Consider the following 27933-nt stretch of genomic DNA (forward strand, 5'->3'; position numbering starts at 1 on the left):
ATCTCAATGTTGTTTATACGGACTGCATTTCACTCACTTTAAAACCCCTTCATATTAATTATCAACCCAACTAGTTTTGAAATTGTCTTAATCTTAAATGACATATACCTAATTCATTTGGAGCATGCATACTATTTCATTATAATCTTATAGCTTTTTTTTGCCGCCCCAATATGTTATTTTATTATACTATTTTTTTTAGTGAATCTGATAAACTGTTATTATTTTTTTAATAAATTGATTACAAAAATCACTCTATAATATCACCACATAAATTAAACATGATGTACCATACCATTTCGGTCATTCATGGCCAACATTGACATTGACATGCAATACAACACATACCATCGATCATAGTATATATTGATGATGCCCATGCCCATCAAATATTTTTCGAATCCAGAAGACAAAACTACAGTCTAAGTCCAAACCAAAAGGTGGGGTGTGATGGGATGGGATGGTATTATTGTAAATTACTTTTTCCTTTTGACCACAACTGGGACTCCATCAAACTCCAATTTTGCCCTTCCCTTCTGCAACTCAAGTGGCCATGGGCATTTTAGTCAATAACTTACAACGGCTACAAAACTTTGTAGCCGTTGTATACGCAATAAACGGGGCACGCTCCTCCAGGCCCTCCTCCTCCTCCTCCCTCCACTTCCCAGTTTCAGACTGAGAAATCAATCAACCAAACTCTTTCTTAAACTCTGTCTCTTCAATTAAATTTCTCACTCGCTTCTTCTTAGGGTTTTCTTTTGTTGAGTATCTCTGCAGCAGAATGAATCTCAACATCTTCAAGAAGAAAACTTCGCCTAAAGGTAACCCTTTTTTCTCGTTTTTATTTTTTGTTTCTCTTATTTATCCTCTCCATTTCTGATCTGGGGGTTTCTTTCACTACGAGCGCTTACATATAATTTGCTAGAGATTATTCTACATCAATGCTCTTCTCAGCTCACCATATTTTTACTGGATTTTACTGTTAAACAGTCTTACATCTGTTTTGCTAGAATCCTGCGTCTTCTTTTTCCCCTTCAGTCATATATATATTTGGAGTTCTGGGGGCGGAGTGGGGTTGGGATGTACTTAATTGGTTTGAAGAATTTGATCAATGATTAGTACCGTGCTTTTACAGATGCACTGAGAACCAGCAAAAGAGAAATGGCGGTTGCCACGAGAGGTACTTTAAGCTTCTTTATTTTCAAGATGATATTCTTTTTTGTGGATCGTTGGATAACTGGTCATTGTGTATGCCAAATGCTGTAAGTTATGGGGAAATAACAGTTGCATTGTGTGTAAGTGAAGTTTTTCTTAAGCATCAAGGAAGGATTAGCTTTTCTCTTTTTTGGACTTCTAATCAATTGAATTTGCCTTAACATACTGATGAGAACCTTAATCATCGATAAAGTGGCATTCCTCTTTTCCACTCTTATCCTGCAGCTTCCAGAGTGAACTAGGGGCCATTCTAACTTATTTCTCTGGACAAAAATACTACAAGTGATCAGTACGAGTGAAGTCCTAGCGTCTGTAGCCCATATTGATTACCAATTTACTTAATGAAATTCTGTTATTTTCTATTTAATTTGGACCGTCGCAGGCATTGAACGTGAGATTTCTTCTTTACAAATGGAGGTAAGTATTAATCTCCTGCCACCATCTCCGATCATTTTTAAGTCCATCTACTTGTTCATGGTAGTAATATGAGAAACCTCACTGTTTCTTCTGCACTGTTTAGGAGAGGAAATTAGTGGCAGAGATCAAGAAAACAGCTAAAACAGGAAATGAGGCAAGTTTTGATGGTTGCACTTTTGGTTCTTTTCACTTTGAGTAAACTTGGGTACCAATCAGTGACTTATGCTGCATGTTTCAAGTGATAGCCTTGAGGTGAAGTGGTTTCTGACAGAAACTTTTATACCACTCACAGCATAAATTTAGACGTCACTCACCGAGAAACATTGAACTTTAAGTTACTTGTATGATAGACGCTCTAGCTAGTGTATACTAGGCAAGACACCACATGAAGTACAAAACTTCAAATCATCTCAACTCGATATGAATGTATCATGAAGCTGCCTGAGAAAGCTATGTACTAATGAATTGTATTATTGAATGTTTTATCCACTTTTACTTGTTTCCTAAAATAACAGTGATAATCATACTTGGCATTTTTCCATGGTGATGTCATTATGCACCTATGTATGTTAAGAGTTTGAGATAGTATATTTCCTAGCTTTATATGGCCCCCAATCTTGATGCTTCAGATTATTACATATTGTTGATTCTTGAGTTCCACTGAGCCGCCAGAAATTCACACATGATTTTCATGTCAAACTAGGCTGCCACTAGAATCTTAGCTCGTCAATTAGTTCGGCTGCGGCAGCAAATAACGAACTTGCAGGGAAGTCGTGCCCAGATCAGAGGCGTGGCAACTCATACACAGGTCATTGTTATACTCAATTTAGGTGAAATAATCACTTGGAATGAAATGACATACCAGCCAGGAATTGTTTCCTCTATTGACATATTTGCACTCCTTGTTTAGTTCTCTAACTACACATATTATCACCTGTACAGGCTCTGTATGCCAGCACTTCAATTTCAACTGGTATGAAAGGTGCAACCAAAGCAATGACTGCCATGAATAAGGTGGGTGTTTGAAACTAGGAATTCTAATACTGAATCAGCTGAGTTTGTGAATTCTATTTGTCTACTGCTACTTCATGACAAATTGTCATTTGGTCGTGATTATTTGTCTGTTTATTTTCACTTGGTGGGGTCAGTTTGCCTATGTTACACTTATTTGCTTTATGGTTTAACTATTAACATTGTTATACTCGTGTGAATTCCAGCCACTGTAGTACATTCCTGTTTTCTGATTGAGTCGAGTTTCTAAATATACTCAATCTCTCTCTTGGCCTGAGAGAAGATAGAGATGAGATCGGTATATTCAATCAATTAATCAATTTTTACTGTTTCCATTTCAGCAAATGGAACCTGCAAAACAAACTAAGATGATCAAAGAATTCCAGAAACAGTCCGCGCAGATGGACATGACGGTAAATTCACTGTCTAAATTTTAAAGGCTTACTTTAAGTATCTGATTGTTTTCCCTTCTCCTGTCTGGGTGTTTTATTATTTCTCAGATAATAGTTTGCCGCTATGTGATGGCAATGGATTGTCATCAGTGAATTAATATTACTAATCCGGTTCTACGTTCAGATTGAAATGATGTCTGAGGCAATTGATGAGACATTAGACAAAGATGAGGCTGAAGAAGAAACTGAAGAACTTACTAACCAGGTGCCGTACTAACTCCATTAAAGCATCCAGTCCTTCATTTTTCTCATGATATCATTACCTCTGACATTCGACCATTTCTCACGAATTCCATCTTTATATTTTTCATTTTTTCTATAGGTGCTTGATGAAATTGGTGTTGACATTGCATCACAGGTTGGCATCTTTTTTACATTTTAACATAACTCTATGTCTTCTTACTTAATGTTTGCTGCTAATGGTGCCAAAGAAAATGATAACAGCCCATACTCTGATCCCCTTTCTTTCCTGTAACAGTTATCTTCAGCCCCAAAAGGCCGAATCGCATCAAAGAAAGTTGAGAATGTTGCCCCTAGGTATGTCTCCCGCTCTTTAATCCTTCAATTTTCCTTTCCTCTTTCGAAAAATATATCTATCTATGCTTATAATGTCTTGCTTTTTGTGCACCAAATAAATATTGAATTCTATGTAGTTGTATCATTCTGAATAGATAATGTTTAAAGCTACTGCTGAGGTATTGATAATCTATTGTTATGTGGATTTCCAGTGCGACGTCAACTGAAGTTGAGGACCTGGAGAAAAGACTGGCATCTCTGCGAAGAATATGACGGAGACATGCATAGTTTAAAAACTCTGATCCAAAATACGCATATCTGTAAATCACTATCAGATCTCAAGTACTCGACCAGTGTCGCGTGATGACTTGTACTCTTTATTCCTACATTTTTCCTTGTAATGATTAAAATCTAGTAGTTTAATTTTAGCTTTGCAATACTTAGAAATGGGAATGTGGGTCTTGGGTGGTCGGGGTTGGTGCTATGGGATCTGAGGACACTTGACACACACTGTTTAATATGTTAATCAGCAGCTGGATTAACCTCCCAACAGCAAAAAGAAGCATTAGTTGAGTCGAAGTGGGTACATATGCTCCAATGGAACAATCCCTGAGTTAAGGGATGAGGTCCTTTGGCGCATCCATCGTCCTTGATGCCATGATGAAATAACATTCAATTGTAATACTTTTTTTTTTTTTGGGTGAAATGTAAGATTCATTCAACCAAGAATAATATTTACAATATACTCCGGGCATACCCGGAGAGATACAAAAGCCCACGCTAAAGATTAAGAACGATCAAAGCCGTGTGGGAAGAGTGTCCAAAGGACCCTAAACAATGTAACCTTGACTAAATTTATAAGCCTCTCGGGACAGGCTGTTGACCCCTCGAAAATGACTTCGTTGCGCTGCCTCCAAAGTGTGTACACCGTGCATGCCAAAGCGAGGTGTCGCGCTTTGTTCTGCACGGAAGAACCTGTCTTCTCCTTCTTGAGCCACTTGACCGCACTTTGAAGGGTTGACATAGTCCGGTTAATGCCAAGCCAGTGTCGGATGCGTGACCAAACGAAGTTGCTGAACGGACACTCAAAGAAAAGGTGCTTGGCCGATTCCTTGGTGTTGATGCATAGCGAGCACAAATCCTCCTCTTGGAGGAATCCAAGTCTGTCCCTCGTAGCTAGTTTACCGCGCAAGCCAAGCCACAAGATAAATGAGTACTTCGGCGGGATAAAAGCCTTCCAAATAGCTGCTTTCCAAGGCTGCCTCGCAAGTTTCGGCCTGAAGTACTCATAAGCTTTCGACGTTTGGAGACCCTTCGGGGTGGACCATCTCGTCATCTGCTCAATCGCTGCCTCCGAAGACCCAAATTCAGTGACCACCTTGTTGCGGATTTCGGCAAGCCGTTGAAGGAGTGGGGAATCACCCTTCTTCGGTTGCCAGTCCCAGATTGATGCATCCCTAAGGTAGACACCGTTGACCCACTGCACCCACAACGTGTCTGCCTTGCGGTGGATGTTCCATAGAACCCGAGCAAGTAGAGCCACGTTCCAAGACTGAATGTGCCTGATGCCAAGTCCACCTTCTTCCTTGGGATGGCAGATTTCCTCCCAAGCGACCGGTGCCCTCCTAGAGTTCCATAGAAAATTCCTGCATAGACGGTGAATTTTCTCTATGACCGCCGCTGGAAGTGGGAAAACTTGGAGCCAAAAACACTCCACACCCTGAATAACTGAGCGAATAAGTTCCAGTCGGCCTGCATAAGAGAGGGATTTGCCCGTCCACTTCGAAATGCAGTCGGCAATATGATCCACAAGCGGTGAATAGTTGGTGACCGTAAGCCGCTGTGCCGCTAGTGGAATGCCAAGGTATCTGACCGGCATCTCACCTCTCGCAAATTCCGTCCGGGCGAGAATCCCGTCAAGCTCCTCATTTTGGATGCCCGCTGTGAAAATGCTTGACTTCGAGGTATTGATGGTGAGGCCGGATGCGTCCCTGAACTCTTGGAGACATTCCATCAAGATGTGGATAGATGGAAGGTCGCCACGAGAGAAAAGCATGAGGTCGTCGGCGAAGAGGAGGTGCGTGATTTTCAACTTCTCACACTTAGGGTGAAAGTTGAAGTCCGAGTTGGTTGTTTTCCTCTTGACCAATCGAGAGAAATATTCCATGCAAAGAAGGAAGAGGGCCGGCGACATCGGGTCTCCTTGCCTTAGACCTTTCTTCCCCGGAAAAAACCCATGAAGGGAGCCGTTCAACGCCACTGAAAAAGAAGAATTGCAAACGCATTCCATAATCCAATTTATAAACAGTGGTGGAAAACCATACCCGTGAAGCACTCGACCGAGAAATGACCATGAGACCGAATCGAATGCCTTGCGAAGATCGACGTTGATAGTACATCGAGGTGAAATCCGTTTCCTCGAGTACTGCCGCACCATTTCTTGGGCCAAAAAAATATTATCGGTGATATTGCGGCCTCTAACGAACGCTGCTTGGCATCGATCAATCAAATGCTCCAAAACAGGCGCTAGCCGGTCCGAGATGATTTTCGTGATGGCCTTGTAGATCACATTACAGCACGAAATCGGCCGGTAATCCGCGACATGTGTGGAATGATCTGATTTCGGCACTAGGGCAATGATAGTGTGGTTGAGCTGCCGTAGCATCCGCCCACACCTAAAGAAATCCAAGACGGCCCTGCAAACTTGATCACCCACAATGTTCCATGCTTTCTTGAAAAAGCACGAGGAATATCCGTCTGGGCCGGGAGCTTTGTTGTCGCTTATGTGAAAGATGGCCTCCTTAACCTCCAACGGCGTAACTGCCCGACAAAGGTCCGCGGTCTGCTCGGGGGATAGTATGGGGCCCCATTCAAACACACCATCATCGACAAGGAGGGTGTGAGCCTCGGTGCCCAAGAGTGATGTGTAGTAATCAACGAACTCTTGGGCAATATCCTCGGCAGCAGTGATAACGGTCCCATCCGCCCTAGTGACTGCCCCGATGGAATTCATGGTGACATTCCTCTTCGCCATGTCATGGAAGAATTTGGTGTTGCGGTCCCCCTCTTTTAAGTAATGGATTTTGGCCTTCTGGTAGAAGAACTGCCGTTCGGCCTCGGCAAGGAAGACGGCCCTCTTCCTAAGATCCCCCAAAGAGTTCCGAAGCGCCACATCTCCCGGGTTGGATTCAAGTTGATTCTGGGCAACTTGCAGGGTATGATCAGCCTCTTTGGCCCTGGCGGAAATGTGGCTGTAATGCTGCGAGTTGAATGCCTTAAGCTCGCCTTTAAGTGCTTTCAATCTCTTGCAAAGGCAAAATTGCGCCGTTCCATCCACGCTCAAATTCTATTTGGCTTCGACAGTAGCTAGGAAATCCGGATGATCTGCCCACATATTGAAAAAGCGAAACGGTTTTGGCTTAGTTGGTGCAGGATCAAAGATAGAAACAATACCCGGAGAGTGGTCGGAGAGGCATCCCGATGTATTGAAATGGGCACTGCAATGTAAACCGCCCTCAAGCCATGCATTGTTGCAAAGGACCCGGTCGAGCTTGCACCATACGGGGTTGCTTGCACCATACTTTTGTTTTTATATTAGGTTGAGTTGGGAGCTACCTCAAAACCATTGCGTAATGTGCAGCTACAAACCTGGAGTGGAAGTCGTGAATAATGCCCCCACATCCCGAGTACCTGGGTGGTTCTCTAATGAAGAGCCATCCCGAGTCGTAGAGCTTCAAATAGGATGGAGGGGATGGATTCCACTTGCAAATCATAGTTTTTTGGTGTCCTGCCTCGATCTTCTTAACTTATATTTGGAACCATCAATTTTAATTTCAAATAACTTTATAATAAAGAAAATGTAGTTCGTCCTTGTAAATAAATTGATTTGTTTTATAATTTTATATATTTTGAAAATGTCGTGAAATCTTGGCACTTAGTAAAGTAGTTGGATAGATAAATATACTAACTGTTTTATTAAATATTTCACCATCAACTTTTTTATTTATTTTATATTTATTACAAACTCCTAACTTTTACATCTTTAATTAGGTTTTTTAAAAAATTAAAGATTTTTGTAAAAGCACAAGTTGCAGGCAGGCGTAGTGCGTGTGGGTCTGTGCAGCTGCTAGCGAGTAGCGTATATATAAGTAGAGAAATAAATTTAAACAAGTTTGTAATCAAGTCTTCTCCGTTGCGTTGTGCGCTAGAAAAGTCAAAACCAGCTTTTTTGTCAATGGAGGAGAAAACAACAAAATTCAATCTAATCTAATCCAATTGCAATCCAACGAGATTTGATTCCGCTTTTTTAATCTTATTTATTTATTGTTGTTACAGTAATCTCCTCATCCGATTTTACAGTTCCACCAAATCCAATTCTCCTCTCTGCACTTTCCGTTATACTATATAATACTAATCCAGCAGCTTCTCCGGTAATGAGAAAATTCTTCTCCTTTGCTTCTGATTGATTCCATTTCTGTTCGCAATTTCAATTCTTCCCACTGTGTCTTGCTCTGGGTTCACAATTTTTGGTGCAATTTTAAAGATTTGTGAAATTCTTTGCAAGATCTCTTTCTTCTTTCCTCCTTTGCTTCCGGTCGGTGGTTCTGTGAAACTTATCGATGACTGTAGTAATATTATTGTGCAACATTTAGCTTAAGGGCTCTTTTTGGTTGCAGCTTTTTTTGTTGTGTGTTTGTTTGGCAAAGATCTTGTCTTCAATTTGGTTGCATATGGCGTTACCAGATAAATCTAATAAAATGTTTGTGCTTTTAACTTTACTGATGTGAATTTACTAAGTTGGTTTGAAACTGTGACAATTTGTGATGGTTTTGTCAAAACCTTTGTACCGTGGTTTATCTTGGACTATTCTGGGTTGAGTGATGCGGAGATAAATTGATCAAGTTTTCTGGAGGAGCCTCACTATTGGTTTTTACCCTGAATTTTGGCTTTGCAGATATGCAGAGCCAGCTTGTGTGCAACGGGTGTAGAACCATCCTCCTTTACCCCAGCGGAGCTACAAACGTTTGCTGTGCGATATGCAACACAGTGACTGCTGTCCCCCAAGCTGGTAATGCTTGTAGCTCTTCTTTTTCTCTGTCTATTAGCGACTAATCACATTCTGAGCAACTGAAGTTATTAACGTGTTCCAGGAACTTTTTTTTTCATGAGTCCTTTATTGCCACTTAAGTGGCGCTTATCCCTCTCACTGTATTAACAGCATAAGAACGAATAGGTAAACAATTGACATCTCATGCAATTCGATGCTACTGTTTCATACTTGCAAATTATCAGTATAGTACAGAATTGCTCCCAGGTTGGCACTGCAATTTATCACTCTTAATTACCATACTATATCGCTATCATCTTGTATGGCATCATCTCGTTTGACATATTTTGCATTTCACACAAATTCCATGGTGATGTAAATTAAACTTTGATGAGAGCAGAGAGTGGCATTGCTATAAGACTATCCTGACATTGAGGAACTTTGAGAGAGTACAGACTAGGTTCTGCTGGTGTGTTTCTGGTGATGATTGATTGCGATATTAAACAAGCATGTAATCAGTTCACTTCATGTTCAGTGCATGTCTTGAGGTTTTGTATTTTGGCTTGGTGTCAGTATAACCTATTCATTTATTTCTATATGCAGGGATGGAAATGGCTCAATTGATATGTGGAGGTTGCCGCACGTTGCTTATGCATGCTCGTGGGGCAACCAGTGTCAGATGTTCCTGCTGTCACACTGTGAACCTTGTGCCAGGTTAAACATGATGAATTATGCATGAGTCTGATTATCCTTTTTTTCCCCTTAAAAAACGTTAATCCCCTTCCATAATTTGAAAATTTATCATCGCATGATCCTGGTAATGCTTGTTTACTTTATGGCTGTTGCTAATTAGGCAGCTTTTCCGTTGTATTGAACTAATTGGCTGATATTGTTGAATGATGGATGTGCAGCTGCAGCGCCTCCTAATAATGTTGCTCATGTTAACTGTGGAAATTGTCATACTATGCTGATGTATCCAGCTGGAGCTCCATCAGTAAAATGTGCTGTTTGCCACTTCATCACAACTGTTAATGTTAGTACCATGGTTTTGTCGTTGTGTGGCTATAAGTTCTATTTCACTCTCTCCTTCGCATGCATCTCCCATAGGGAAAACTTGGGTGATACCACTCCAGACACCAGTCGTCTTCTACTTAAGTAGACTTTTACTTTTTAATCAGATGGAGGATATTGATATCCTGCTTTCTAAAAATATGTGTCCTTATTTTTGGCTGCCAGACCAACTTCTACATGGAAAAAAGGGGAGGGGAGGGAGGACTCGAATAAAAAAATGTAGTACGACTTCCTGGTAGCTTTTATCATATATTGAATGATTCTGGTGTAGTAATTTTAGAGGATAAGATAGAAGCTTTTGCTCTATATGTCCCTATGGTAGGGTAGATCTGCCCAACGCAGGTGTTACCAAGGAAGTTTTGATGCGCTACTGCCACATTTCCTAGTTGTGCAGTGATCATTGAAATCACTTACATCGCTGAAGCTTGGTTTTTATTCATTTTTTAACCGTGGAGATGCAAATGAAAGCTTATAACACTTCACTTAAGGAACAGTGGTTGGAGATTTTCTTTCCTGTGTGATTAATAACCCTTCCAGGTTGTTTCCTTTGTCAGTTTGTTAATATGGAAACATTGGATTAATCAACTACCCTACCATTGAGGAGCTAGAGCGAAGTTCCTCAATCTTGTCCGTATGTTATTAATGTCTGGACAAGTTAGCAAACAGTGAAAGAGAGAATCTTGAACAACATAGGATGGAAGAGTATTGGGGGTTGAAGAGTCTCTTTTCTCTAAACAGCCAAAAAGTAGCCTTTGCTGCTATGCACTAATTATGGAAACGTGATACTGATTGTATTGGTAAATGTGGTGCAAACTGTAAAGAGAAAAGGATTCAAGCTGCTTATTTGAGAACATCCGAGTTCATTGAAACTGGAGGTCCACTAAACTCGTTAAAGTTATGTGGGATTTTGTCTTGTTACTCCTCTCTCTACTGCATGTAGTAATCCTACTTTTTCTTTTGCAGATGGGTGACACACGGATTCCTATTCCTGCACACAGACCTGGGGGGAATTTCACTTCTGCTTCAACACCATCGACTTCAACAGTAAGCCTGTTATCTTTTATGCTCGCCACAACTGTGAAAATATGATTATGCGTCCATTTATCTGAACCGGTCTATTTGGTACAGGCAGCAGCGCCGGCTCATAATCAAACGGTGGTTGTGCAGAATCCCATGACTGTAGATGAAAGTGGCAAGTTGGTGAGTTCTTGATTCAACATTTAGTCGTTCTCAGCGTGCGTTTTTGAGTTGCTGTCATAGTACTGTTGCTATTCTCTTGTATGTAAATGATGAAGGCTGATACAATTTGTTATTTCCGTAGGTGAGCAATGTTGTTGTTGGTGTCACAACATAGGATGTTAATGAAATTGGACAACCGTGATTGGTTGTTGTTTGAGAGCCTTGTGGGCTTAAGAGTATAGAGATACCTTGTGCATAGTGTGGCTATGACTGATATGGGATCTGTAACATTTGTTGTAAAGTAGGAGAAGCGAATTGGAGTGTCTTTGTGGGAATTTGCGTGTTATTTAGGGTGTTATGCTACCAAAGGATTGTTGTTGCTGCCTCACTATGGTTGGAAGATTTCTTACATGACTTTTTATAGAGTGATAGAGGATCCAAACTGCGAAATTGCAGTTGACGCCAATTGTATTATTAACTTATTGAATTGTAGAATAGACTAACAAAATTTGTCAACAGACCACGACCACCAGGCCTCTCGATTTAAACAATTTATGTAGGTGAGATTAATGATGATGTCCTAAAAGATAAACCATCTACCACTTGGTTCTTATCTGAAAAAATTGGTAGTTGTTGAGTGAAAATGTAGAGCAGGAGGGGCTGGAAATATAGAAATAAATTATTATTTGGTTTCCCCCAAAAACTTGAGTAAAGAGAGAAATCAGTCTCGAAATGGGTTCACTACCAACACCAACACCAACATAATCGCACAAAATCACTCTACTTCTTGCCAATGGAAGTAAAGTCACCATTGATCCTCACATGCAATTGGCCCAATCTCCGCCCACACATTCCTAGATACTGTATGTATATATACATATATATAGTTATCTCAATTAATATGTATAACTTTGCACATGCCAAGTTGATAAATTAATATCTCCTAGCTGCCTCTACACCATTTTTCGGTGATTATTATTTTTGACATGAATTTGATCTCGATAATGGTGCAGGCTTAATTTAATTTAATGCAAGTTATATATATATATGATAGAGGTGGAGGCAATATTAATTCTATGATATTGTATTGGTATGTTTCTCCTTAACAACTATCTAGTTTAGTTTAGGCTGCCTCTGCCTGCATATATAAATATATATATACGCACATCATCACTACCATTTTCAATTTTTCACAAAATTGGGATCCTATATATCAATTAACATAAATGAGCGCCTCACCACAATTCTAAGTAACATTCATGGATAATGGACCCCCACTTCACTTCTTTCCTGCCTGCCCTACCTATATATATATATATATATTAACCAGATCATTTTTTTTTCATATAAAGGGGTGGTGGCGTATCAATTCCGACCGTCCATGTAGACGGCCAGGATGGGACGTGATAGGTGAGGTGGCCGGTAGCTGGCTGCTGACGTCTGGCAATGGCTGCCGCTAAGGCAAGTGTCTGGAGCGTGCGTGTGTGTGAAATTAATGACTTGACTAATTGATGTATACATATATACATTATTATATAAGAAGAGGGCATTAAACATGAGTTTGAATTAATCCTTGGAGGTTTGATAAAAAGGGTTGGGTAAGCGTGGAGACAGGAATAGGATTCATGTGATAATAGTTATGTGGGATTATTAATTAGTTTTGATGATGGGTTGAAATAATAATAGAGAAATGGTATGTATATATTGTGATTGATGATCACATGGAATGGAAGGAGGATTGATTGTCTTGGTATTGGTACTGATTTTGAGAAGGGACAAATTGTGCGTCAGAGAATCCGAGTCTTAATTTGTTTTGTTGTGGATCAGCTTTTAATTATTAAAATAATTTGTTTCATGCAAGAACGTGGGGTATGAGCGTATGGGTATGTATGTGTTGTCTCCCCCACCCCCACCCCCACCCCCACCCCCACCCCCACCCTATCCTATTATATGAATGCATGCATGCATGCTCCTCCTATTACATATATATAAATTAAGTATGGATGGAGGTTAAAAGAATGGGAAGGTGAATTATAAATTGTGTGTGAATTTTGATGGATGGAGTTATTGGGTAAATGAAAAGAAGGCGAGATTGAGGGATTGATTCACGTTGCTGCTCCTCCGCCTCTAATACCACCCCATCATTTTTATTCATTCAACATTTTATATCATCATTCTATTTCTATGCATACTTAATTCATTTTTCCCTTTTCTATTTCTCAAACAATTAAGAATTCATGATGATAATTTATTTCAAAATATTGTAACTATTTTTCTGTAACTTTTATACAAATTAATAATTCAATTTAGTATTTTAAATTTTGAATTGCAAGGAATAGAAATTAGGGATAATTACACTCAACTTCGGTGTAATTACACATAAATTTTCTGTTGTTTAAGAAAAATTATATCTAACACCCCTGATATTTGTTTCCATCTAACAAATATATCCATTCAGTAGATAAAAAGATAACTTTTTCTGTTAATATCAATAAATTTAGTGAATTTTACTAGTATAGTGAGTTATTTGATTGATAAAAGCAAACTTAAACAGTATTAAATATAATTTGTTAAATTATAAATAATTACGTCTAATTATATCAAATTTTAGAAAAAAAAAATAATTATCCTAAAATTTAAGATGGCAGAGTAGGGAGGGAGAGGGGTCCCACCGCCACCCCCAACCCCACTCCCAGAAGGAAATGGTTTTTGAAGGGTAGTCCGAGAATTGCGGCTGGTTGCCGCCTCTTTACTTTCCCATCACTATTTTTTCAAAAATCACTTTCCACACTCACCGCTCTACGTACCTCAATTACCTATATATATATATATATCATATTACTTTTTATTCTTTTTAAATGCAAATAATAAGAAAGAAAAGGCTCTAGTTACACTTTAACATTTTCTTCTACTAATTAAATTAATTAATCAAGCCTTCCATTTCTGTATCATTTGATCCATTACATTTTTTTTTATACTTAAATGGATAATAATATGTAAATAATTACACTCCACATACAATAAGCGGGTGAACAGTAATTTATCCTTTTCTAATATTGGAATTAAGTAAATTATCTCCAAATAAAAAATAAATAGCAATTTATCCACCTGTGTTAAAAAATGAAGCTATTTATCTCACTAGCTAAGGAGGTAAAATATTTCATTTTTTAAAACACTCGGGGATAAATTATTATATTTTATAAAATACAGAAGGATAAATTGCTATTTTATTTTTTATAAAGAGGTTGTTTGCCTATTTTTCATAACACGAATAGGTAGATTGTAATTTACTCTATAATTAACTAATCAACTCCTACAAAAAGTAGATATTTATATATACAAAGCTTTAATGATAAGAAAAACTTAAATGCATTCTTGAAATTTCTTATTCTTTTACTAGTTATGAAACCAAACATTATAAGTCATATAATTAGATTATGTATGTGTCAAATATATATGTAGAGATAAAAATTAAATATGCTAAAATAATATATAAAATTAACAAAAAAACAGTTGCACAGATTTGACCCTTTGATGTGTACATTCAATATTAAAAAAAAAAAAAAAAAGAAAAATGAAGCAGCTGAAAAGAAAAGGGTAATAGATTAAAGAGATGATGAAGTCCACAACAACAATCCCATCTCTTTCTATATTGCTTATGGAGAAGAGGTGTTTTAATTATTATGTTCAAAGTCAGCCAGCGACTCTTTCTTCTTCTTCTTCTTCTCTCCCTCCCCCAAATTCTTCTCTCCTCTCTTTCTCTGTCTGTCTGTCTTAATTACTTGTTTGAGTACCAAGTCTTGCTTAAACAAACCTTCAACACATCAATCATCCCTATCCCTTCCCTTTCAACAACTGCCTAATCAATCAATAACCTACCTACCTAAGCTAATTTGCCTGTTTCGCATTCAACCCAAGTCAAATGACACACTTGTGCTGCTTTTCCTAAGCATGTGCACTCATTTCTTCAAGAGGATGGAGAATTATCAAGGTGATTTAGCTGACATAGTTCGAGCCACCGCCGCCACCTCCGTAGATGGAACCGCTGTCCTCCCCGTCTCCCACTTCCCCACCATTCCCATTAACTATTCTCAAGATTTCGGCGATCCCTTTACCTACATCAGAGATCCACTCTTCCGGATTAATACCCACGACGCTCCTCCAGTACCTGCAGGATTCTTCTACAACTCCAATATGATTGAGGCTAGTGATCATGTTGAAAACACTGCAGGGTTTGCACTTGCCACTGGTGCTGGAAACGATAACACCAGTGCAAATCTTGCTCCCAAACTTGTTGATGATGAGATGAAAAGGCCTTCAAATATTTTCTCCAGGATGTTGCAGATCTCTCCTAATCCAAAGTTGCCTATACCGCCGGCTTCTGATTCTCAAGGGCTGGCGCCGACTTCTCCGAGGGGCTTCAAGGCTCCTCCACTGTTAATATCAACCAATCATAATCTGAATGACACCAAATGTTGCTTGATGGTGGAGAGCCCTGGTCTGCAGATCTCGTCTCCGAGAAATACGGGCATCAAGCGAAGGTGGGGATTTTTATTTCTTTCAACCTTCATTAATATCTAAATCAGAGTTTAATTGGGCTTTGATTACTATTCTTATATAATCTTATGCAACAGAAAAATCATCGGAAACAGCGAGCTTGCATTAATTACCGGTAATTAATGTTAGTTTGGGTTTTGGGGTGGTGGGGTTGAGAGGACTTTATTGGCAATCACATGGCTCAATGTTTAAGGATCTTAAAATAGGGTTTTCACGTAAGATTGCCATTCTGTTGTATCGCAAGGGTAAGGCAATAATGCATGAAAATTAAAAACAAAGCTAGGATTAAAACCTTGATAACTTATTAGCGAAAGGAAGTACCCTTCAAAAGTCGTCTATGAATAATCCGACCAGCATGCTCCATAGCAATTCATCTGACTTCGCTTTCATGGTACTATTTTATGTAGCAGTTACTGTTTCTTGAAACGCACCACGCCGGATTTCTGTGGTTCTATCCGTTAAGTCTTTCATATTCTCCATCACTTTCGGCTTTTTTAAAAGAAAAAAGGCAAAAGGTAGGGGCGCAGAACTACTGATCAACCAGTTCTGAATACCACAGAAAAAGATGGGAAATAATCAGCTGTTCCATAAAATCAGAAATTGACTCTAAGTAATTCCTTTTGTACGTTGCCCGTCGTGTGCGTGTATATAACCAGAAAATCATGGTGTTAAACTCATGAGCTGGGGATCGCTTTATGATGACTGAAACAACTCTGATTTTCATGCAATTATATATATATATATATATATATATTCAGGAAGAGTCAGGCGAAGAAAGTAGTTTGCATACCGGCTCCAACACCTGCAAACAGCAGAGCCAGTGGAGAAGTTGTCCCTTCAGATCTTTGGGCTTGGAGAAAGTACGGCCAGAAACCCATTAAAGGCTCCCCTTATCCAAGGTTAGTACTTTTTTTTTTTTTTTTTTTTCTGGAATATAAAATCACTTGTACAAGAATTTGCACAAATTTTCTGTTCATATTTAGAATTCTCAGCGAACATGTACCTGCCTGTACTCAATCATGTCTCTCTTGACGCCCAAATTCTTGGCACTGATTAAGACCTGATGATGATAATATAATAATAATAATAGTTAACGAGCTCAATTTGTTTTGGTATGCTTTCTAATGTCCTACATATATGTTTTGTTTGCGTTTATAAATCCAGAGGTTACTATAGATGCAGCAGTTCAAAAGGTTGTTCGGCGAGGAAGCAAGTAGAGCGAAGCCGAACCGACCCCAATATGTTGGTGATCACATATACTTCGGAGCACAATCATCCGTGGCCAACGCAGAGAAACGCTCTTGCAGGCTCCACAAGATCTCAGGCCTCTAAGAACTACAGTGCTGCAAAGAATTCACCAAATTCTCAGGCACAAAGACCTAAATCCCCAAAAGAAGAGCAGAAGGACATAAGTAGGGAAAATACAGTATCCTCATCGGGTATTGACACGAATTCGGCCGCTGTGAAAGAGGAGACGGATCAGGAGTTTGATAATCAGTTTGAGATGGATGACACTGAATTTGTTGAAGTTTTTCCACCGAGCTACAAGCCCACATTGTCAGACTCAAACCACACTGAAGACAGCTTCTTCGCGGATTTGGGAGAAATTGAAGCTGACCCTTTGGATCTCCTCTTCACGCAAGGATTTCCCGGTGACGAGGGGCGAGAAAACAAGGTTTTAGATCCATTCAGCTTTTATGAGTGGGCAGGAAATAACAGCAATATGACCGTCGCCACCAACACCACTGCCAGCGCCACCACATCTTATGGAGAATCTAAGAGGGATTCGTAATAGGATTCTCAACAAACATCAAAGGCCCCCCACTCAGAAACACAGAGTGGGGGTGTGGCGGTTTGTAGCATTGAAGGTGAGGCCATGCATGGGGGAAGTTTCTGTTGATTTTTTATTTTAAAGATGAGTTTATTATTTCTACATATAGAGTTACTTTTTTCAACTTTGATCTTTTAATTCCCCACTAATTAATTAATATATGTGGAGTGTTTAGGAAAGAAATAAATTGTAGAGTGAGGGAATTAAATTGGAGTGGTGGAGAGGTAGTTAATTAGATGATGCAGTCTCCCATTGGTTGGAATAATGGTGGATGGGACAGAAAGGTGAGGAACAGAAGTTTGAACAGTGAACAAAAGTACATCAATCAGATATGAGTAGAAAGCTCAATGAAGGGGTTATGATGGATGATGTTAGATTTGACTCCCCACACATCTTCCCAGCAGCAGTGGGAGGATCAATTATTCAGCAAAGCATAAGCAGGCTGGCGTGCTCCGATCCTTTTTCCGGCACAAACAAGGGCACGCCGTCCTTAATTACAATCAAAACCAAATAAACTATTCTTTCAAGATTGCATGTGGCTGTTAATCAATTACTTTGTAATATAACATATACATACGTTGTCGAATTAATGTTGGTAAGATGGAGTTTGATGTTTTCTAATTATCATGACTGATGAAGCTGCCTGCAGTGGTTTAGTGCATGCATGTGACCATCAGAAATTATGGAGATATATGCTAGCTTTTGTATAGCTATTCCTCTTAATTTCTGCTAGGTTAATTTGCATACAACCCACATTAATTATTTACATGAATACATCATCATCATATATTAAAAAACAGTTTGAGCATGATGAGAAATGAACTCCAAAAACAGTGATGGCAGTTTGTTATTTTGTGGTGCATGTCATTCTTATAATTAGCAGCAGCTACACTTGCAAAATCCGGTGATGAGTAGTACATGATGCAAACAGTGAGTTATACCAAGACAAGATTCGTCAAATCCGGGCATCACCTCTTGCAAAAGAATTTATGTTCCTCAACTCATTTACTTCCTAGCTACAGAATAAATTATAAAAACAAACAAGTGCATGTTAAAGTAGTTGGGTGTGGTGTTAGTGATTGGTTGGATGAGAGGAAGCATATATATATGCATGCATCTTATGTGTTTGATGGGATTTAATTTCTATTGGACACACTGTTTCATCATTCATATGTCATGCGACACAAATCACATACACATATATATATATATAAAGCTAGCTAGCTCCATTAACCAATTCTCAACTAGCTAGCTAGTGCCCAATAATTACACCACCCAATCGTTTTCCTATATATCCTTCAAGAATCAAAATCCTGCTGCTTATCAAACATCTTTTCTCTTCATTAGTTTTGTACAATTATTTCCATGATCATAAGCGTGCCTTTCTTACATTATCAGTACCAAACTTTTCTTTTAACCTGGGACCTGTCCTTACAATCAACCTATCCTTATTCCATTATTAATTTGATAAAATCATTTTAGAAATAGTGAATACTTGTAGTTAATTAATTAGATCATCAAAATTATTTTAATCAAATAAAGAAATGTTGTATTAATTATAAGACTTTCTTATTATTTCAAATTAAATACATATATATAAATATATTGTTAATTGGAAATGGAGTTGATTAGATCGTTAAGAATGTTGCTTGCTTTTAACGTCGACCAACTTAAATGTGAAAACATACTCTTTCGATCGTGGAATAGATATAGAGGAATAATATTACTTATTATAAAATAATCAAACAGCTCTGTTATATATTATAATTAAATGGAATAGAATTATTAGATTGGGACAGGTAAGTAGTGTGATGATATGATATGGGTGTTATTAGGAAGCAATGATGAAGGGTGTTAGTATAATAAATTATACTAACATATGTCTCAGTCTCGCCTCTTCATGTGAGAAACTATTGTTCCCTACCCGTCAATTTAATTAATATTTTATGGAATTGCATATCTACTCCCTGTCCTTTTTGCTTATTTATTTAGTATTACGTCATTTTCTGGAGTTCCAAGTACTAATAAATCATCAATATTAATTTGTAAATTTCAAGAAAAGAGTTACTAATTACGTGCACTAAACACTCGCTTTTTTAAGTTGAAAAAGTCTGCCCATTCAACACACTACTATTCCATATTGCTTGTGTATATACATAAAAGATATGTCCCAACTCCCAACTTGGGGAAATATAATTATTTATAGATTGACAAATTTTACTTTAAAACTTTTCACTAATACACACACACATATATATATATATAGTAGCGATTAATTAATAATTAAACAATTTTTACTAATTGGTGATGCTTCATATGCTAATTATTATAATTGTTGATTAAAAATTATGACCACCATACTGATGACTCTTATATATTAACTAAATTTACAAAAAGAAAATGAACATTAATTTTAGTTTTAATTAAAGGTAGATAATAACAAAGAGAGACTAAAAAAGTACGAAGTTGATAAATAAAACTAAAAATAAGATTTGATGAAGAGATTGGGTGTTTCTTGAGAATGAAATGAATGAAGAAATTTGTATTGGATGTAATTTTTAAGAGGAGTACAAGTTTCAAACACGACAACACTAAAGTCTACAATGAGATCTTGGGATTTTCCACGTCCACATCTAATTAATATTGAACTGCAACTGACTATATATATATATATATATATGCTTCCTCGCTTGCTTAATTAATAATGTGTCTTTTCTAGAGTTATAAGATACGCACTCAACTTTCAAAGTTGTGTGCCCAAATACGATTTGAAACCTGATGGATAAATATATATTACTAGCTCAATCGGTCCAACCCACACACCACATAACTTCAAAGCCCCAAATGGCATACTAGTCCTAGTAGTTAAATCAAACTTGTTTTCATGACAAATTCCCGTCAAGATAAGGTGTGATCATTCATCTGCAGTCCCTGTCCCTCAAGTTTTCAATCCAATATGCTCACATGCCTAACATTCATGTTTTCAAATCAACTATTGCCTTGCAAATATGACATCATTTCCTCGACCGTGATCGATGCTGTAAGAATTTATTTCATAGTATGCCCAATCAATAATCTTCATTATACCCTAAATTCATGTGTTTTTTTTTTAACTCCCTCATGTGTGCACCCATGTACACACCTCTCAATGAGTTTTGAACCTAATATTTTTATAATGAAATAAGGAGTTCCAAATCATTGAATTGTTTCCTAAGCGACCTTGACTTGGGATGATTGTAAGTATGCAATTTAGTTAAAGACGCATTTATCTAGACGTGAACGATTGCGATTGTTAAGGATTTTTCAGTATAAAAGTTTTAATGAAATCTTTCAGATTGCAATACATTTATTACAAAACTATTATTATTAGAATGTTTTAAACTTAATTCATAATGAATTTTATTTTAATTTGAGAATAATGTAGGATGAATTTGCGTTTTCAAACTTTTGTGCGAGGGAGTGTTGTTGCAGTAATCAAAATCTTATTGCAATACTATAAAATCTGACAAGGATGCAAATACAATACAGACTCCATAGGAAACAACCAAAGCCGACATTGATTCTTCTCCATAGCCACAGAGTGCTGTAATGCAAAGTCTTATTGTGCACGATTTCTTATAAGTTTCCTAATGCGACTTCAAATCTCTGGTCAACTCCACAGCATCTCAGTGGAGCCTGAAGAAGCAGATACCATAGTTACTTTCACATACGTAATGTCTCCAATCAATTCATTAAATAAAATTGTAGATTCTAATTAAGGAAATTAAAGTGAAAGGTTTATCAATCTTACTTTTCGCAATCAGTGCTGAGAGAAACAGGGAAACCAACTTTAATGTTGCAAGCAGTAGGGATCTGGCTCAAGAACTTGTCCTGGACGCCTGAAAAGTTCTTGACGGCGGTCTTGAGGCAGCGGCATATTGCCTTCTTGTCATCAACCGACTTCACGGTCTGAGCAAGCTGTTGCAGGCCCGTGCAGCACGCTGCCGACGGCTTGGCGTCCTTGCCGGTGGCGAATGAGACGCACGAGGCGGCCTTCATGTCGACGGTGCCGCATGGAATTGCAGCATTGGTCAGCTGAGCGAAGCAGTAGACGAGGCAGAGGACGAGGAACAAGGAGAAGAAAACATTCTTCATCTTGTTGATCTGTGTGAGTAATTCAAATGTGGATGATGAGTATATTAGAGGTTGTAGGTAGGTGTGGATGATGAGCAGAGCGAGGAGGGTTGGTGGGAAGGGTGTTGGTGTGATTGTGTTTATATAGGAATGGGAATGGGGGCATGATATGAATTGGCATTGGATGATGTGTTTGAGTTTCCCGATGAGTATTCATGACTCTGTAAATAGATAGAATTCTGCAGCACGGTTTTCTCATTGGGGGTGATGATCATCATCCAAAGCTTATTAATTCTCCAAATGGTGTTGGCTGTTTTTTTTTTCTGCTTTTAACATTTTAAGTTGATTTAAGGTTTTGGCCCAAAAGTAAGTGATAATTTTTTTTTTAAAATTAAATTATTTTCATATGTTTTTATACGTTAATTTATATGAGTAGTTATATTTTCATCATTATAAAAATAGTTTAGTTTGAAAAAATTGTTAATTTATATGAGTAGTTATATTTTCATCATTATAAAAATATTTAGTTTGAAAAAATTGTTTGACCTGTAATAAATCAATAATAAATTAATTGAGGATAAATTTTTATTCAATATTTTTGTTAATATCAACAAATTTAATAAATTTTGATAAACGGATAAACTTATTTGGTAAACGAAAACAAACTTTAATTTCTCAAATTATAGAAAATTTATCTATAATTTATACCAAATCTTAAGGGAGGAGAGTATAATTATCTCTAAAATATTTATATTTGACCACCCGTAAAGCCAGAAATGAAAACAACAAGAGGAGGAGAGAGAAGAGGTAAGAAACGGTGTGTTTTGCTCAAACCAAGTCTTCCACCAAAACTACTAGTCAATATTACTTGCTTTCTTAATAGCCTTATCTACGAAATTCCCAAGTCAGAAAAACAAGAAAGCGTGAGAATTTGATGTGTGGTTTATTAGAAGGTACAAGTTTGAGGGTAAATTAGAATCCCATTTCATACACTGAATTCACGTTTAAGTCTGTCTCTCTGAATGCATGTATGCATTATATATGTGCAAATTTATGGTATATATCTATATAGAGCCACTTTAACACAATAATTAAAAACAGCAATCAAACACCATTAATTTGAGATCAACTGCAATTTTTTAAGTTATTTCATATCAAGAAACATAGTTCTAGGTCTAAATCAGCAATAATTAATACTCATTCTTGTAAAATTAGAGAAATTTACAAGAAAATTTTGGACCAAAACAAAACAACCTAGTTAGCATCCTCACCATGAATTACAACAAGACAATAACAAAACAAGGTTAAGGAAGTAATTAGACTACCCATCTAATCTAATTAATATAATACCCTAACAAAACAAACTCAAACCTACCTAAATTGCCTCTATTCCAGAAATTCATTTACACGCATGCACGTCATGTTTGCTGCTTTGATACCAATGCATGGATACAAAGATTTTCCCCCGCTCCATCGACTTCGTTAGTGCAACAGATGAGCTGCCTAACTTGGTCAAGAACCTGAGGTTTCGACTCAAAAATCTGGTGATGGGAGGCTAGTTCTTGCACAAGTTTCTGTGGAACCAGACATTTCTCTATGGAGTATAACTTCTCCTGAATCAACCAAGATTCAACAAGACCATGCACTTGTTCACATTCAAACGAGTCTCCATCCTCCTGAATATACGTCCATCTCATCAGCTAATTACTTCTTTCTAAAATGAACATGGCTAATTACTCCGACATGAGAAAAAAATTAAAATTACCTGCGGATAATAAGAACCCATGAATTCAAGTATTCCAACCTGGGCCTGCAAATACTTGATGTATTTGTAAGCAGCCTGAAACATTTCAGCAGTGTTCATCCTCTGGCCACCTGGAATAAGCTTTCCCAGCTCCTGAGTCTTCTCAGTTATCTTCCTCCTCCTTTCCCTGGCCGCTATACTCTGGGCCGACAAACTCCCGCCACTCACCGGCTTGCTCACAGTCTCACAGCTGACTCCACCACTATAAACAGGCGGAAGGCTTGGAAACTCGGGCAATGTGGGTATCACAACTTCCGGCCGATAATCATGAAGCCCGTCAGTTAAACCTTCAGGCTTGAGGTCCGAATGAAGTTGTTGGTAATCATAGAGCTTTTGGCGTTTCAGACAATGGAAGGGCTCAAAATCTTGGAGGACACGAAAAGGTTCTGGGTAGAGGTAACTCATGTTAAGATTATAATGAGTTGGCGATGAGAGGTTGTCGGGTAGCAGAGAATTGCAGTTTTCCGAGCAAAGTAAGTCACTGGGTTCGAATAGATGATCAATGTTGCACCAAGCGTAATCCGGATATACTTCAAAATTGTCATTGAATAGCTCCGGAGACAGCCCTGTTTCTGCGAGAGCTGAAGTGGCCATACCTGAGTTGAATTCTTGTTGAAACGTCCGCCAGTAGGGGTAGCAGCTCATAGCCATTAATGAAGCTACAGAAGAAAAACTAACGTTAAAACGTGAAGTTAGCTGATGAATTAGTAGAACAAGAACTGAAGTGCATTACAATGTGAATAAGTTTATATACTTAGAATCAGGATAGCATGATGAGAGGATATAACTGAAAAAGGAGGGAAAATTTAAAATGGAAAGTAAAAGAAAATGCAGAGGACACAAACATGTACCTGAGAAAGATTCTTCTGAATATGAGTAGACCTTAACAATAAACCAACACCAAAGAGACAGATGTGGAGAGAGAGAGAGGCAGTAGAAAGAAGAGGATATGGCGGTTAATTATTGGAAGGATGAGAGGAGGGGGGATCGTGGGATGGAGGTTAATAATAGGGTGGTGTGAGATAACTCCTGATTTGTTAGGGTTATGGATTGATTAGTGAATTAGAATTGAAGGGGTCAACGGTGAGCCCAATTTTGCTGCATGAGATGCAACCCATTGTTGTTCTGTTTAAGCCCATCTGCCAACCCCAATGAAAACAGTTTGAGTTGTATTTGAGGTTCGGGAGCGGGACCCAACAAATAAGACGTCAGAAGAGCCTGATGACCTAATTGCTTTCATCTCATGTCATGTCCAATGCTTTCTGTGTTTTCAACTTTGTATATGCTGTTATTATCACTCTCTTTCCCTTAACATCTTCCATCAGCCCGTCGTTTACATTTCCCAACTTCACTGCTCATATATTTGTAGCTTGATTTTACCAAAAGGTGATTTTCGTCGTTAGATGATACCCATTTTTGGTTCTCTTAGACGTGTTTAGTTCTAAAAAGTGTACCATCATAGTAATTAAGTGGAATAATTAGAGCTTAATTATATATAATTTATAACCTATCATTAATTTGAGATTCAATTTTCTCAATAAAACGCATCTTTGTTTGAGGAAACAGAAAGATGCTTTTTAAAATTTTCTTTTTAGGTAAACCGCTTTTTAAAATTTTGGTTAGTTATATTAAATTGTTTTATTTTTCAAGTTTTGTCAATATTTACTTTATTATCTAAATATGATGCGAGAGACCAGCTGGCGATAAATATTCAGCCCATGATATTGTATTTTCATGATGAAAAGAAAATTAAGATGTTGCATTGTTATTATTATTATTATACCATATATGATTAAATTATTGCTTAATTAATTGTATATAGAAGGAAGGCTCAAAAAGGGAAAATCAAAAATATGATTTCCTTAGCCCAGATACGAAAATGGCACCATTGTTGGCATCATTGTGTGTAGTAAATTACAATCTTTTGAATTCCCCCCCGCCTTTAATGGTGCATGCCTCTCTTCCAATCTCAATTTGAATTAAATTTCTTCCAATTCCATTGAGTGGACTGAAATTTGATTTCTCCCCTTTCCTCTATATAAACTCCAATCCAATTAATTCCTTTTCTTGACCCAACAAAGATAAACAATAATAATTCTCAAAGGGTTTTCAGAAAAACCAAGTGCGATCCACTCTTGTACAAGCATAAATGGAGAAATTTGTTGCTCTTTTCTTTATCCTTTTCCTTTATTTCCTTAATGCCTTTGCCTCTCCACAACCAGTTTACGACTCCTTTCTCCAGTGCTTTGCCCAAAACAAAATCCCAAGAGACCAAATTTCAAGAATCCTGTACAGCCCCAACAATCCCTCCTTCACAACTGTTCTTGTGTCCTATATCAGGAACCGTCGCTTCAACGTCTCCACCACTCCCAAACCCTCCACAATCATCACCCCCACCGTTGAATCCCATGTCACCGTCTCCGTCTTGTGCTCCAAGCAACTGGGGGTTCAGATCAAAATCCGCAGCGGCGGCCACGATTACGAGGGCATTTCTTACGTCTCTGACAAAGATTTTGTCATCCTCGACATGTTCAATTTCAGGTCCATCAATGTCAGCTTGGAGGACCAAACCGCCTGGGTGCAATCGGGGGCGTTGCTCGGCGAACTCTATTATAGAATCTGGGAGAAAAGCAATGTGCTCGGATTCCCCGCGGGAGTTTGCCCCACCGTTGGCGTAGGCGGTCACATCAGCGGCGGTGGATACGGTAACATGCTAAGAAAATATGGTCTCACGGTTGATCATGTGATTGATGCCCGCATTGTAGACGCTAAGGGCAGAGTTCTGGACCGGAAATCCATGGGGGAGGATCTTTTCTGGGCAATTCGTGGCGGCGGGGGTGCCAGTTTTGGTGTCATTCTGGCCTATAAGATAAAGCTAGTTCCGGTGCCACCAATTGTCACTGTTTTCCGAGTGGAAAGAAATTACAATGAGAACGCAGTTGAAGCTGTTTCTAAGTACCAACAAGTTATTGACAAAATTGACAATGATCTCTTTATCAGGGTTCTGCTGCAGCCTATTACGGTGAACAGTACGAGAAGTGTTCGAGCAACGTTTATAGGGTTGTTCCTTGGAAACGCCGACAGGCTTTTGCCCATCACGGATTCTCAATTCCCTGAATTGGGGTTGAAAAAACCCGATTGCACCGAAATGCCCTGGATTAATTCGGTTCTTTACTGGGCTAATTTCGACAACACCACATCTCCAAGTGTTTTGCTGAACAGGACTCCTGATTCGGTCAACTTCTTAAAGCGGAAATCAGATTACGTAAAAACCCCGATTGCAAAAGAGGGCCTGGAATCACTTTTCAACAAGATGGTGGAGATCGGCAAAGTTGGCCTTGTTTTCAATTCTTACGGTGGAATAATGAGCCAGATTCCTGAGTCTGCAACGCCATTTCCTCACAGAGCTGGCAACATTTACAAGATCCAGTACTCGGTGAACTGGAAAGAAGAAGGCGAGGCAGCTGACAAGAATTACATCAAGCAAATCAGAGAATTGTACAGTTTCATGACTCCTTTCGTCTCCAAGCAGCCGAGAGAAGCATATCTCAATTATCGCGACTTAGACATTGGCACCTCGGACAACTCTAAGAACAGCTACGAGCAAGGAAAGGTGTATGGGTTGAAATACTTCAAACCTAACAATTTTGACAGGTTGGTGAAAATCAAAACCATTGTTGATCCAGATAATGTGTTCAGGAACGAACAAAGCATTCCTGTCCTGCCCGTTGGAGGAAGAAAAGCATAAGAATAGAGGAAATCATGAGTCATGACAATGCAGCCAGCATATATATAGATAGTATTGGTACTCACCATATATATATATATGTTTGACTAAATTGATTTATGAAGATTTTGCAATAAATTTGGGGTACAAACTTATATAATTTATCAGCTTTTGTAATGTTCAACATTGGTATCCTTTTTTCGCTGTATAGACTCTGCCAAATGGGATTTGGTATTGGGTTTAAATTCATAAAACTCAACTTTATATGTATTGGATGAAATAAAATGATTGGATGGTGTTTAAGAAAATCTAGTTAATTCAAATTCTACAGAAAAATGAATGTATATGAATTTACTTATAATTAATGAAGAGATATATATATTTTTTTATTGCTAGAGAAGCAAAATGATTACATCAAATTATGGCGAAGAATGAATCACCACAAAAAAAATTACTATTGGCTATGGATTGAAACTGTAGTAAATAATTATTATTAATTATAATTAAACAAAAATTTAATTTATTCACTATAAAAATTATTTTTATCACGACTTTTAGCCATTGCAAATATATTAGTAATATTCGCAAACAAAAAAAAAGGGCCAACAACCGTTGTGTGATTGTGATCAATAACTTTTTTGCTACAACTATTAATTCTTAACCATGACAATCAGTCATAGTTAAATATTATATATTTCTTACAGTGAATCAATAATAAATTTCATATATCTATTCATCAATAACTAACATAGTGAATATGTTTATTAGTATTTAAATCTATAAAACTGTTTCTATAAATTTTGACATTAAAATGAAGTAAACTTCAACTTATCTCTCAAAATAACAAATGAAAATGTGGTATATGATATTTTGATTGAATAGTTGGGACCAAATTTTTATGACTAAACAAAGTATAAGATTATAAGTCCAATTGCAAGCCTCACAACCTATTCGGTGTATTGATTTGTTTTATATCGTATTAGAGTGATTCTT

General features: G+C 37.9%; 5 protein-coding genes and 1 pseudogene across 6 annotated transcripts; 4 read left to right on the top strand and 2 right to left on the bottom strand.

Annotated features, from left to right (window-relative positions):
• Window positions 1-601: 601 nt before the first annotated feature.
• On the top strand, window positions 602-4039 carry LOC105167533 (vacuolar protein sorting-associated protein 2 homolog 2). The gene is made up of 11 exons (XM_020695684.2): window positions 602-821; window positions 1136-1180; window positions 1598-1632; window positions 1736-1786; window positions 2336-2440; window positions 2575-2646; window positions 2985-3056; window positions 3220-3300; window positions 3418-3453; window positions 3574-3632; window positions 3824-4039. The coding sequence occupies exons 1-11, from the start codon at window positions 782-784 to the stop codon at window positions 3882-3884; spliced, it is 657 nt and encodes a 218-aa protein (XP_020551343.2). The 5' UTR covers window positions 602-781; the 3' UTR covers window positions 3885-4039.
• A 3754-nt stretch (window positions 4040-7793) lies between these two features.
• On the top strand, window positions 7794-11368 carry LOC148787057 (protein LOL2-like). 2 transcript variants are annotated; one of them, XM_088883467.1, is made up of 7 exons: window positions 7794-8041; window positions 8566-8679; window positions 9262-9372; window positions 9570-9691; window positions 10693-10773; window positions 10858-10929; window positions 11051-11368. In XM_088883467.1, the coding sequence occupies exons 2-7, from the start codon at window positions 8568-8570 to the stop codon at window positions 11081-11083; spliced, it is 531 nt and encodes a 176-aa protein (XP_088739593.1). In that variant the 5' UTR covers window positions 7794-8041; window positions 8566-8567; the 3' UTR covers window positions 11084-11368. The 2 variants fall into 2 exon arrangements, with proteins under 2 accessions (XP_088739593.1, XP_088739594.1); XM_088883468.1 differs by lacking the exon at window positions 7794-8041 and adding an exon at window positions 8050-8205.
• A 3150-nt stretch (window positions 11369-14518) lies between these two features.
• Window positions 14519-17923, top strand: LOC105167534 (putative WRKY transcription factor 14). The gene is made up of 3 exons (XM_011087305.3): window positions 14519-15449; window positions 16224-16364; window positions 16630-17923. The coding sequence occupies exons 1-3, from the start codon at window positions 14860-14862 to the stop codon at window positions 17255-17257; spliced, it is 1359 nt and encodes a 452-aa protein (XP_011085607.2). The 5' UTR covers window positions 14519-14859; the 3' UTR covers window positions 17258-17923.
• A 2835-nt stretch (window positions 17924-20758) lies between these two features.
• LOC105167245 (non-specific lipid-transfer protein D, cotyledon-specific isoform-like) lies at window positions 20759-21540 on the bottom strand. The gene is made up of 2 exons (XM_011086876.3): window positions 21087-21540; window positions 20759-20971 (listed from the first exon to the last, which is right to left on the bottom strand). The coding sequence occupies exons 1-2, from the start codon at window positions 21428-21430 to the stop codon at window positions 20962-20964; spliced, it is 354 nt and encodes a 117-aa protein (XP_011085178.1). The 5' UTR covers window positions 21431-21540; the 3' UTR covers window positions 20759-20961.
• A 1287-nt stretch (window positions 21541-22827) lies between these two features.
• Window positions 22828-23807, bottom strand: LOC105167535 (transcription factor bHLH52-like). Its single transcript, XM_011087306.2, has 2 exons — window positions 23175-23807; window positions 22828-23085 (listed from the first exon to the last, which is right to left on the bottom strand). The coding sequence occupies exons 1-2, from the start codon at window positions 23805-23807 to the stop codon at window positions 22828-22830; spliced, it is 891 nt and encodes a 296-aa protein (XP_011085608.2).
• Window positions 23808-25272: 1465 nt separating this feature from the next.
• LOC105167536 (berberine bridge enzyme-like 21 pseudogene) lies at window positions 25273-26992 on the top strand (annotated as a pseudogene).
• The last annotated feature ends 941 nt before the right edge of the window (window positions 26993-27933 follow it).

The sequence above is a fragment of the Sesamum indicum genome, linkage group LG8 (assembly GCF_026168435.1).
Source record: "Sesamum indicum cultivar Baizhima isolate 11 linkage group LG8, ASM2616843v1, whole genome shotgun sequence".
In the NCBI taxonomy this organism is placed as follows: domain Eukaryota; kingdom Viridiplantae; phylum Streptophyta; class Magnoliopsida; order Lamiales; family Pedaliaceae; genus Sesamum; species Sesamum indicum.

Coding starts and splice junctions, on each gene's coding strand:
- LOC105167245 (XM_011086876.3), bottom strand. CDS start 21,430: ATGAAGAATGTTTTCTTCTCCTTGTTCCTCGTCCTCTGCCTCGTCTAC.
- LOC105167533 (XM_020695684.2), top strand. CDS start 782: ATGAATCTCAACATCTTCAAGAAGAAAACTTCGCCTAAAG. Junction 822..1,135: donor GAAGAAAACTTCGCCTAAAG/GTAACCCTTTTT, acceptor GTGCTTTTACAG/ATGCACTGAGAACCAGCAAA. Junction 3,301..3,417: donor CTGAAGAACTTACTAACCAG/GTGCCGTACTAA, acceptor TTTTTTCTATAG/GTGCTTGATGAAATTGGTGT.
- LOC105167534 (XM_011087305.3), top strand. CDS start 14,860: ATGTGCACTCATTTCTTCAAGAGGATGGAGAATTATCAAGGTGATTTA. Junction 15,450..16,223: donor AATACGGGCATCAAGCGAAG/GTGGGGATTTTT, acceptor ATATATATTCAG/GAAGAGTCAGGCGAAGAAAG. Junction 16,365..16,629: donor AAAGGCTCCCCTTATCCAAG/GTTAGTACTTTT, acceptor TTATAAATCCAG/AGGTTACTATAGATGCAGCA.
- LOC148787057 (XM_088883467.1), top strand. CDS start 8,568: ATGCAGAGCCAGCTTGTGTGCAACGGGTGTAGAACCATCCTCCTTTAC. Junction 9,692..10,692: donor ACTTCATCACAACTGTTAAT/GTTAGTACCATG, acceptor TTTCTTTTGCAG/ATGGGTGACACACGGATTCC. Junction 10,774..10,857: donor CAACACCATCGACTTCAACA/GTAAGCCTGTTA, acceptor TATTTGGTACAG/GCAGCAGCGCCGGCTCATAA.
- LOC105167535 (XM_011087306.2), bottom strand. CDS start 23,807: ATGGCCACTTCAGCTCTCGCAGAAACAGGGCTGTCTCCGGAGCTATTC. Junction 23,086..23,174: donor TGGGTTCTTATTATCCGCAG/GTAATTTTAATT, acceptor ACGTATATTCAG/GAGGATGGAGACTCGTTTGA.